Source organism: Eretmochelys imbricata, chromosome 11 (assembly GCF_965152235.1).
Source record: "Eretmochelys imbricata isolate rEreImb1 chromosome 11, rEreImb1.hap1, whole genome shotgun sequence".
NCBI classification, from domain to species: Eukaryota; Metazoa; Chordata; order Testudines; family Cheloniidae; genus Eretmochelys; species Eretmochelys imbricata.
The window spans coordinates 70,650,505-70,662,786 of record NC_135582.1 but is presented as its reverse complement, the minus strand read 5'-3'; the positions used below and the strand labels follow the sequence as shown (position 1 = coordinate 70,662,786).

General features: G+C 38.9%; 1 protein-coding gene across 1 annotated transcript in view; it reads right to left on the bottom strand.

The window, feature by feature from the left end:
- The window catches only part of DRC11 (dynein regulatory complex subunit 11), a 147,483-nt gene that overhangs the window by 121,315 nt on the left and 13,886 nt on the right, over positions 1–12,282 (bottom strand). The window contains exons 3-5 of the mRNA XM_077829482.1: positions 11,126–11,245; positions 8,543–8,734; positions 7,743–7,814 (exon numbers count right to left, since the gene is read on the bottom strand). Coding sequence (XP_077685608.1) covers positions 7,743–7,814; positions 8,543–8,734; positions 11,126–11,245 — 384 coding nt within the window. The remainder of the gene's footprint in view (positions 1–7,742; positions 7,815–8,542; positions 8,735–11,125; positions 11,246–12,282) is intronic.

Genomic DNA, 12,282 nt, shown 5'->3' with positions numbered 1-12,282 from the left:
TTCTTTTCTATGTTGTTTCTCTGAATGCTTTTAATGTGGTTGCTTTTGACTCCTAGGGAGGTACTCTGCAGTCAGACACTAATAAATACCTTTTCCTTGGGGCAGAAGCATTTTTCCATCTTAAAGAAATTTCTCTGGCCATGCAAAATTCAAATTTGTTAACTCGCCTTATAAACAGCAACTCATTTAAAAACAAATTACAAATATTAGACGGAGACACTGAATTCAATAATGCACTATAGCCACATCAGCTATAGAATAATGCATCTTAATGAAGGCTTCCCATGTGAATAAACCATTATATTTACAAGCTTTCCATAGTTAATGACCCAGAACTGGATAACGAAACTCACATTTTTAGCGAGGTCCTCTGTCAGCAAAAGTATACATATTAATAATTGATGTTGCTGTAAAAATAGGACATAATATGAAGCTTCCTGAGTTTGTGGGAAAATAGGACTACATGGCCCATTAACTTAAAATGCTTATCTAATGTTTGATGGGCTTTGTCTTTAAAATCCTTGTTTAAATTAATAAGGCAAAATGGACATTTGTCTAAAAGAATGTTTTTCCAACTCATCAGTCACAAGTACACTGAGCGAGATGCTTGCTGTTGTGTCCTTTGTGTTTTCTAAAGAGAATTTAGGTTTTATGAAAAGAAAAAGCCGAGCAGTAGAAGTTCCCTGCATTTTTCAAGGTAAGCCAACATGAGGAAAGCTCACTCAATGGTACGGGTTTCACTTGAGAACTGGCTTGTACAGACCACCGTCTCAAGGTGGGAAAATCGCACTCTTTATGCTTAGTCAGCTCAACAGCTCTTTCCAACACAGGCTGCTTCATTGTTCATTACGAAGCACGTAGAAGGGTGCAGGCGGGCTGAACATGCTTGAGGCTATAGTTCTGCATCTAGGATGCCCCATGCTGTGGAACTAACTGCTCTTCAATTGTTCCATTAAGATTACATTTAAGAGGGAAAATAGTCGTAATTTCAGTAAATAAATATATTTTATTTTTTTAAATATTTTAGGACTATCGTGCCTGAAAGGTAAATTTACTGTACTTTTATTATCAGGTATTTTGCTCAGGACACAGTATCTTGGACTCTTTTTGCAGACCTCAAACCACACATTTTTGTGGGATTTCTGCTGTATGGATTCTCTTTTGGATAATTTTCTCCAAAATTGTATTCTTTAAACAGAGCTGTGTACAACAAATACCCATTAAACTAGTAACCCTGCAGGACTGAGCAGTGCATCTCATGCAATCCATAGTGAAATCCACACATCAAACCTGGTTTCAAATAGTCCCTGGGTTCCTATACAGCTACTCCACATTTACATTGTTTTATAATACACTTTTGTAGCAGAAGAGATATTTCTCAGCAGAATATATATTTATTCAGAGCCCGATTATAGGCGCCTTTACTCATATGAGCAGTTCCACTGAAGTAAATGAGGCTACATGTGTAACTGCTTATTAGTCAAAGTAAAGGAGTTCATGATTCAGCCTTCTAGAAGTCTATTCTTTTCTCATGTCAGTTATTCTATTGAATTTTAAACTTTGGTTGTCTGGACATTCTTTTAACAAGCTTACTGTATCATTGGTTATTTAGGGTTTTTCTGTATTTCTCAATATATTTTGTTTGGAGGAATGGAGAATAGATTTTAAACAAGTTTCTTATCTTACTAAGCATTTGTTCATAGATCTTCCATTTTAGCACAATACAAAGCACCATATAAATTTATATGACTGAAGTCCCAAATTAGGTACAAAACGGAATCACAAAGCAAAATGTATTACATTCATTAAAGCTTGCCACTATATGATTCACTCCAATAGCTTTGCCAATTAAAGTCATTGTCACATGCATTCAAACAATGGTATTTATTTGTAGTAGGAGGTCTTGGTAGAAAAATACTGAAAATGGCTCAGTTTATGTCATTATGAAACTCACAGTACTTATTAAAAAGATAAAAGGAACATTACATTTGGTGTGGAATTTTAAAAAAAACCTTATTTTTATTCATAATGATGTTATCTTGTATAGTCCTGGTTGTATTTATTTCAGATATTAATCCCGGGCATGCTGCCAAATTTCTTTTACTAAAGATGATAATGCATGTTTTTGATTGTAAAAGCCAATTGTTTAAATATTAGCACAATTTCATTAAAAGAAGGAGCAATAGCAGAAAATAACAGAGATGACTCTGTGTTGCTTTCCAATATCTTACAAGTTTGACACTAAACACATTAAAAAATCACATTAAATCTAGGATAGCATTCTTCAGATTTTGCAAACATATAACTATGGGGAAATAATACAAAACCCCCTTTGTGCTGACTTCTCAAACATAATGGTAGGCTATAAATCAAGCCAAAATAGCATTTTAGATTTAGGTTTAATAAAAACAGACTTTTGGGCACCCTTCAGCTATCCTGTTTATCCACTTCAGGAGCTGGAGAATTATTTTATGCTCTACTTATTTATACAGTTTGCAATATCCAATCAAATTATTTATTTAGCTACAGACTCGAATGTTTACTCAGAAGGCTATTCTGGGGAACACTGATTCTTTATTTTTTTCTTTTTTGGACGGGCTGAAATGTTATATATTTATTAGGAATTCAAAGGGTAAAAAATTGTTTGGAAATTCCAGACTGTTTCCTCAGATAGAAATATAACCCTTTCCCAAGCCAACATGCCTAAATTAGGGTATGTTTAGAAGAGGTAAGGAGGAGAGAACATAGTTATTTACTGAAGAGCACATAATGTCTTTCAATTGAAAATCCACATGAAAGGAGGGGAAAAAATCCTCTAAAACTATATGGAAGAGCTGTATATTAACATATATTATACCTTAGACTCCCTTTGTATAAGAGCATAAATGATTGTATAAAAGCAGAGTGTCAAAGTTGCCTAGCAGAGCACAACATATAAATATGTACATGTCCAACAAATAAGGCCTCAGTCCTGTAAACCACTTCAGCGTGTGAAGTACTTAACTTCAGTGAGACTGACTCCTTGTGTTTGAAGTTAAAAATGTATTGAAGAGTTTTGCCAGATTGGGGCCAGCGTGCATTGCACCTTACAGGATTGAGCCGTTCATCTCATGCAATCCATAGTGAAATCCACACATCAACCCTGGTTTCAAATAGTCCCTGGGTGCCTATATAGCTACTCCACGCTCATATTCTCTACTGACAAGATGCATAGGCTGTCGAGCACCAATTGCTGCTACCAAAGACAGAGCAAATTTGCAGCATGGAAGTTTGTTGAGTTTCCAGAGTGTGTACTTTGGTTTTCCTTCCTGCCCTCTCCTTCTCTGACTCCTCCTCTCTTCCCATGGACCAGACTTGTGTAGAATTAGTCAATTTGCAAATAATTTTTAATAACTTTTTATGTTAACAGATTTTCCTCTAAGCTAGCCTGTGTCTTGAGACTATTGAGTACAGGGGGAGCCCAATATATCCTCACTTAAGGACCAGTCCTATTAGGAGATGGGAATCTCCAGAAATGTGCTGGATACCCTCAACTCTCGCTGACTTTTAGAGGCACGTAGCACCTCACAGGATCTGGCTCTATTCTGAGCACAGCTCTCATTGATTTCAATGGAAGGCGCATCTGTGTTAGCAAAAGAATTGATTTAGGTTTAGCATTGTGCTCTGGCTGCTTTGCACCACTTTAGTGAAACAAAGCAGCTGCAAACATGGGTTAGCCAGCCAGCTAAGCTGGGTTTGTGGCTGCTTTGGATCACTGGACCAACACAAACCAACGCACACCGGTGAATCTGGCCCCTGATGACTGAAGTCTTAACATTAAGCTGTTCTTGAGTTATTGATAAACAAGAGAAATTAGCTACTAGTTTTAAAAAAATCAGAAGCACGGCATATGGCTGGCCTGTAACTTTAGTACGGCTGGAGGAAGAAAATAAAGGTTTCTTCTGGACGAGGCATGTACATTTTCAGGACAATCTAATTATTATGCCAGAGTCAGAGTGGGTTAAACGTAGAATTTAGAATGGAACATTGACTGCTGAATTAGCTGTGGAGCTGCTAATACACAGCTCCATGGCAGGAATATGAGGAAGACCAGGAAGCAAGTCAGGAGACAGTTATAAAGACATATGTGTTCCTGGTTAGGCCTGCTTCTTTTTACAAATGAAGCAGGTTTTTCAGATCATGATTTATCTGAGATTTAGAAAAACGTGCTGAGGGAATCATGCTGTTTCTGTATAAATAATAACAATAACAACAAGACTTTGTACTAGAGCCAAGAAAAATCTCTGGAACATGGACTTCTACTCTGTCATCAAGTAAAATAAGAAATAGGCTCAAACTCAAGAAAACTGACAAAAAGTGTTTCTGTCAGCACAGAGACATAAGCACTGACAGCAAATTGCATGAGCACTGTTAATTCAGAGGCAGTTAGGATGGCTCTTGGACTATCTTTGTGTATATTCTTGTTAGGTCCATATAACTGAATGGCCCAAAAGTCATTACTAATAATTTAAAGTTTTTCAATTCCTTCTGCAAATTGTAAATTACAGTGCTTTATAAATAAGTTTAAAATAATAATTTAAAGTGAATGTATATTTCTTGCAGTATAAGTCCTGACTCGTTTGTAATGGACTTAAAATAATAGATGGCCATGTCTTCTAATTTATCTAAGTCTTAAAGTATTAGAAAAGCAAATTCAGCATGTTTACAGCATGAAGACCTGTGATAATTTTTTAGAGGGCTGACATGATCATACATCAAAGGGGCTTGACCTTTGGCGCTCTCTGCTGATCCATCAACGAGATCTGATGCCTGTTTGCTACTTGTTTCCTTTAGAGGCCGTAGATGGGAATGTGACATTAAAAATGCAGGAAAAACACAAATCCAAAATATGAAAACATTGGAAGACAAAGCAGTTTTCATTTCCTCCATCTCCCCCGATTAGATATTTGATGTCAAATAATGGCTCTACAGAGAACAGTGTTGCAAACATCAATTCTATTGCTCCTAAAAAACGGTCAGAAAGTGAAGAATCTGGACGTTGTGTTAGGTTTTAAGCCCTCTTGTCCCCATGAATGTATAGTTTTTCCCATAGGGTATAATATATTGCTGTCTTCACACCCATTATCAGTGTGCAGGCCACAGTGAAAAGAGGATGCAGCTGTATACCCGATCACACCTGTGACCTCCACTCCTCCATCATCTTCTAGAGACTAGAGCCCTCTCTAAGACTTTTAGGTAACCAGTACAGAATATAACAGCGAATGATCCCTTGGGTTCTGAAAGGCATCATTTCTAAAACATTTATGTTCACTAAATCTCAGTGTTCTAGCATTTTAGTCCTGCCTCTGCTGAAGTCTAGGGGAGTTTTCTCATTGACTTCAACAGAAAGCAGAATCAGCACTCACTCCTCATCTGCCACAATGAGTGTTCTTTGGAACTGCACAGGAGAAATGTTAGAAAAGAATCCATAAGAGAGGAATTTCCCATTCATCTTCATATAGCTTAGGGCAGTGGTTCTCAATTTTTCCAGACTACTGTACCCCCTGAGTTGTCTTGCATACCCCCAAATTACACCTCACTTAGAAACTACTTGCTTACACAATCAGACATAAAAATGCAAAAGTGTCACAGCACACTGTTACTGAAAAATGACTTTCTCATTTTACCATATAATTATAAAATAAATGGATTGGAATATAAATATTGTACTTATATTTCAGGGTATGGTATATAGAGTAGGATAAACAAGTCATTGTCTGTATGAAATATTAGTTTATACTGACTTTGCTAGTGCTTTTTATGTAGCCTGTTGTAAAATTAGGCAGATATCTAGATGAGCTGATGTACTCCCTGGAAGACCTCTGTGTACCCCCAGCGGTATGTGTACCCCTCATTGAGAACCAATGGCTTAGGGCACTGGTTTTCAACCAAAGGTCTGGGGCCCCTTGGGGGGGCCATAACCAGGTTTCAGGGGGTCCACCAAGCATGGCCCGCATTAGACTCGCTAGGGTCCAGCACAGAAAGCTGACGCCCCACTGCGCAGGACTGCAGCCTGGGGCCCCAAGCCCCAACACCCGAGGCTGAAGTCAAAGCCTGAGCAACTTAGCTTCGCAATGCCCCCTGTGGGGTGTGCCCTGGGCAACTGCCCTGCTTGCTACCCGTTAATGCCAGCCCTGGCTTTTATATGCGGAAAAACAGTTGTGGCAGGAGCAGGGGCATGGAGTTTTTATAGCATGTGTGTGTGTGGGGGGAAGGTTCTCTGAAAGAAAAAGGTTGAGAACCACTGGCTTAGGGCAATTCAAAGTTCTTTCTGTAGGTTAGGTTTTGAAGAACATTCTTAAGTAATGCTCTTTTTCTGTATGTTGTTGGGGGTAGACTTAGTTTTCATAAAGCAATGACATGCCTAATTATAACTTCACTGTTGGATAAGAAAATTGTCCAACCCATGTTTTGGGGCAAGCAGAAGGTATGCTTCAATGATGGAATATTGATTTTGATTGTTTTAGATGATATTTTAATAGCTCTAGAGTACAAAAAGTCATGCATACATCTAAAAAAATACATGATGAGAATGAATATTACTGTAAGGGCAGTATTGTAAAAGACTGTCATTTGAACACAGTACCAACAGTGCATTGTTGTAGTAGATAAGGGGACCTGGAGGGCATGGCACCAATACTGTGTCATATAAAATAAACACTACGGAGTGGAGAGGGCCAGGACAAATGCATTTGAGGGAATGGATGACAGCTGGAAAGGTATGGGGAGATTCTATCCCGTCTCCCAGCTAGCTGCTGGGAGCACTATAATTTACTGCACACTTATATTCAGCACCAACAGTATGCATAGGCTACTGAGCACCAGTTGCTGCTTCCAAGGACAGATCAAATTTGCAATATGGAATTTTGTTGAGTTTCCAAGGAATGAAGGGAATGGCTTTCCTTCGTGTCCTCTCCTTCTCTGACTTTTCCCATCTTCCCACAGACCAGACTTATGTAGAATCAGCTGCTGCTTCCAGTTGCTTGGAGAAGCTCTATAGCCGAGACATGGAGAGGCTGGGGGAAACACATACCTTCCTATTTCTGCAGGGAGGAGACGGTTTACCTTCCCTGATTATGGGAGAGGGGGAAACTCCCCTAGGCTGTCCTTCTATTCTCCACCACTCCTGGTCTAAAAGATCACTGTGTATGTTTATTTTCCTCTTTTGCCTCCCCATGCCAGGAGCTCTGAGGTGCTGTTTTGCCTCTTCCCTCCCACGTGGGCCTAAGGGATATATTTATTTGGCAGCTTTTTACTCCCCTTCCTAACCACACACACAATGGGAGAGGGCCTGCAAAATGGTGTGAGGAGAAGACTTGACAGGTTCAACTCTGCTTCAGGAATAAAGCATCTTGAGTCCTGAGGCATTATGAACAGAAGACCAACTAACATGAGTACCTTGCTCTGCCATGCCTGGATCATATCCCCCAAATCCTGGAGCAAAGTCTGTCTGTTTCCACATCTGCAGTAGATATGGCACTAATGTATATCATAAGAGGTTATAGCAGAAGTGAGATTGTCCTACTGCCACACCATTAGTCATTTCATTTGAGTTCTTTGGTCTTAAACACCTCTTTAAAATATGTGGAGAGTTTTAGAAAATGAATGTCTTGTTCTCCCCTACTGTTAAATTACAAAAATCCAAAGGGAAAACAGAATACAATCTTGAATGCATTTTATATTCTTTGGGAAGCAAAACTTACCATCCCCAGAAATATCATTTCCTCTTCTCTCATTTTCTCTGTTTTCTTCCACTGGGTAAATCCACGCCAAACCTGAATTGTAAACATGACTCTAATGAGATAAATGGGCCCTGTTACTGCTTCCTTTACTGCAGGAGGCACAGGAAAAAACAAATAGAGGAAGGAAAAACAGAATATACAATTGAAGCAATTACTCCTGAACAGGTTGCCATCTGCTGTATTATTTTAAACAAATTCTGAAGTCTGCTCTTCCCCCTCCTTCCAGCACATGTTAAAAGCATAATTGTAGAAAGCTTGTTTAGATCTAGGTCCATTCCTGCTCTCACTGAGCTCTGTGGTCCTGCCAACACACAGGAGTATTCACCATGTGGATCCTAGCTAGAAATGGCCTGCCGCTCAACTTCACACTGACTACACTGTCTCAGTTTTTGCAGGGTTGCTTTTTTCTATTTAGGGGCAAACTCTCTTTTGCCCCAGAGAAAGCAGCAAGTTTTACTCCCCAAACACATGAATCACCAGTGATACACTTGGATCTTGGGGTGTGGATCAGAGAGGACAGTTTGGGCCACTGAAATCAGAGGACTGCCCCTGCAGGTCTGTTCCCTTTACTTTCACTTCTAGTGCTTTGTCCAGTCTTGTTTGGAATGGCCCACGTAATGGGGTTCCAACCAGCTTCACAATTAGGCTAATGCCAATTCAGAATGTTCTGTATCATGAGGTTCATTTCTGTTCATGCTGCTCTTGTGAACAAAACACATTGTCAATTTTGCCAGCACTGTTCTGACAGAAACAAGACTCACCTTTTGAATACGAAGTGCAGCAGCATCCAAATTTGGACCTTTTGCTCCCTGAAGTTTGGCTTGTCTTTCTCTCTTTTCTTCCAGGTAGATTTGCTTCATGAATGTAGCCCGTAGGCGACCCTGCCGAGCCCTCTCAGAAATCTGGATTACTCTAATGACTTCTTCAAGAGGCAAGGGCTTTACGTATTTCTTCTGTGGTACAGCGAAAAACAAACAGATAAATGGGCCTGTTATCAGAACATGTAGATCCCAAGAATTACTTCCCTGAATCATTTTGAAAATTCAGATGTGTCTTTTGTTAACTCTACTTGAATAACTAACAATATCTTAGTGGAATCCATCCAAGACAAAAGTAGCTCCAATGCAGAGAGGGTGAAACCCATACCTCAGGACCACCTAATTTTAGTTTTGACAGTTTGGCATTTTTATAATTGTACCAGGATCTTAATTTTAACCTGAAAAGCATTTTAAGGAGAAAGTGAACCAGACATGCTATAACCATCATACCTTTTGGTAAGGTAGCATTTTGAGGGGGCAAGGAGTTCCTGATGACATGGAGTAAAAAGTAAGAATCGTTCTTACTGTAGTTTCTGTAACAAAGAACTTATCCCTTTTATTTTGTTTGAGAAATAAGCCTAAATATCAGTATGGCTAAATTCTATTAAACTAATAGCTGTATATTGACTTCCTCTTATTTCCCTCCTAAATTCTGAAGATAGGAGCTTCTGGATATGCCCATGAGGTCTAGAGTTCATCTGCTGGAGAGGCAGAATTTTTCCCCCTCTCCTGTTATTGACATCCTCAATTGGATACAGTTCTGTATACAAATATTGAGTTGGGCTCACTGTTTTCCCTACAAGGAAAAATACATAATCTATGAGTACACAAAAATGATATCCATAAAAGTCCCCTGCTGAACTATTTAATTTTTAATGCATGCTCTTTAACAGTTTTTTGTTACATGCATATGGGAATACAGTAGCTTGTTAGCAGACAGCCAGAATTTCCTGAATGTATATGGTTCACCGTGATGCATACTAAAGTGCAGAAGACTCAACAGCAATCTCAGTGGTAGTAGTTGAGCACAGGAAATAAGTAGACAGAATTAACTGGAAGCAGAGCACAGAGCACATATATAGACTGTGTTAATAAAAAAGATTATTCAGCTTTACAAGCCTCACAGGGTGGTAGCATGTCAAGAGAGACCTGCCCTACAGTTACACTAGAGTACACGATGTGTAAAGTCCTCACTCCCATGTAATCTGGCTCCACACCAGGCAGATTCATCCTTAGTATGTCACTCTTGGTGAGGGAGGTGGGCAGAGCACAGGTAGGCAAACACACTTTAAGATAAAAACAACGAGGAGTCCGGTGGCACCTTAAAGACTAACAGATTTATTTGGGCATAATCTTTTGTGGGTAAAAAACCACTTCTTCAGATGCCTGGAGTGAAAATTACAGATGCAGGCATATAATAAATAAATCTGTTAGTCTTTAAGGTGCCTTGTTGTTTTTGTGGATACAGACAAACACAGCTACTCCTCTGATACGTGACACTTTAAGATGTGCAGGGATTCAGACAAGGAACTGCCTATGAATATTTTTGTTGGTTCATTATGAAATGCACAGGAGCCCTCGCTCAACTCCTTATTTTCACTGTCCAGATTAGTTCAACCACAAATTTTTGGTGTTGAGAGTCTCACGTACCTAGTAGGGAAGAATAATTTCCTCCACCGCAGGGTGAAATTCTATGGCTTGGGTGTTGTAGGAAGTCAGATTATATTATCATAGTGATCTCTTATAGCCATAAAGTCTATGACTCTAAATTAGCCAGAATTAATGCACAGTTGTGCACTTTAGTAGTTTTGAGGGCAGGAAAGCTTCCAAAGAGTAGTGCACATATGCAGCACTCTATTTGCAAAGAGTCTTAACTCCATCAGCTCAAAACCAGTTTTCACCAGGCTGTTCAAAGACACTTCTCCGCTCTACGGATTGTCTCAATGCCAAATTTCAGTTTTCTTCTCTTAGCTATTGCAGCGGCATAGCTATACAGAAAAGAGCACAGGAATTTTTCAGAATGTTATAAACAATTAAAATGGGAGATTAGAATGCTAATAGTTATGCAACCTTCACTGTGATTTCTGTTCTTGTTATAGACCCTGACTCAGCACAGTACTTAAGCATGTACCTAAGTTGAAATCAGTGGGACTACTTGTGCAATAAAAGTTAGCCATATGCTTAAGTACCCTGCTGAACTGGGGCCATAATGCTGCCCTTCTATTACTTTCACAGCATAAAATGAAGCCAGATTATTTTGCAAAGTTACCATTGTTAATATTGCTCAGATTGAAGACATTCCTTCCTGGTGGAAATGTACATTATGTTTCTTTTCAGTTGTGCTTCACCCATCAATGCAGTTTGATTAAATATATACTACAAAAATATTTCTCACTTCAATGTTTTATTATAGATTGGTATGGGGAAAATGTATCTGCTTCACTCGTATGTGTGAAAACATGTTCAGTTACAAGGTAAAAGGGTAGGCAGATGACTGGATAATTACCGTACCTATGGTATACTAACCGGTTTGATGTCTTGCAATCCAGCATTAATTAAAATCTGAGCAAGGATTTTCTCCCTCTCTCTCAGCACCTTCAGCTTCTCCTTAATAAAATACCTTGGAATAGGGATTTCTATGTGTTCCTAGGGGAGAGAAATATTCATGGGACACTGTTAGAGCTTTGTTTAAAACCATGTTGCTTATTACCTTAACACCTTTCCTTTACAGACTAATCAAGTTGGCCTAAAGATTCTTGAATTTCCAGGAGTGTTGTGTGACTTGACCTATGTAACAGCTGCTGTGCTATTACTTTGCAATTACTCAAGGTCTAAATCAACAACAAAAAATGAATCCAGTTTCATACAGATTTCCACAGCATTTTTTAAAATTGTGCAATTACAAATTAAAAAATTAGCAACTATTTTGAACATTTCAGGGTTTGCTGGTATTTAAAAAATGTACAGACAGTGACTTCCACTTATTTTAATAAACTCATTAGTATGATCCTCCCACATTATTTAATCAACCTCTTGGAAAACAAATCAGCTGTATTGCATTGATATTATTACAAGGAATTAATACCAGGTTAATTATCTAGCCTCTTCAGTATTTCTAAGGTGCCTATCCCTGTAGTATCTAATCACCTCTCAGAATCAAGAATGATTGGAAATGTCTACACAAAGTCTGCCTTTACTCACTTGTATCATAAAAATTACAACTGTCTCACATTTCCATTGATTGTTTTCTTACAGGATTATTCACTGATGCCGAGAAGTGAAAGAAGAGGGCTTCTTTGAGAGACATGCAGAGGAAGAAGAACCCCCAAAAGATCTACGAATTGGCAGAAGCCAAGGCATTACTGAGTAGCACAACTGATTGTTAGAACCTTGCTTATGAATAGAGGCAATTCTTCCAAGAGTACGCTATCACTAGCAGTCCTTAATGGCAAGTACAAATTAATGAAAAGGCATGAGAGAGACAAGATGGGTGAGGTAATATCTTTTATTGGACCAACTAGTTATGGTGCAGAGACAGATTTTCGAGCTCACACAGAACTGAAGAAGAGCTCTGTGTAAGCTTGAAAGCCTAACTCTTTCATCAACCGAAGTTGGTCCAATAAAAGATGTTACCGCATCCATATTGTCTCTCTAATATTCTGGGACTAAACATGACTCCTGTG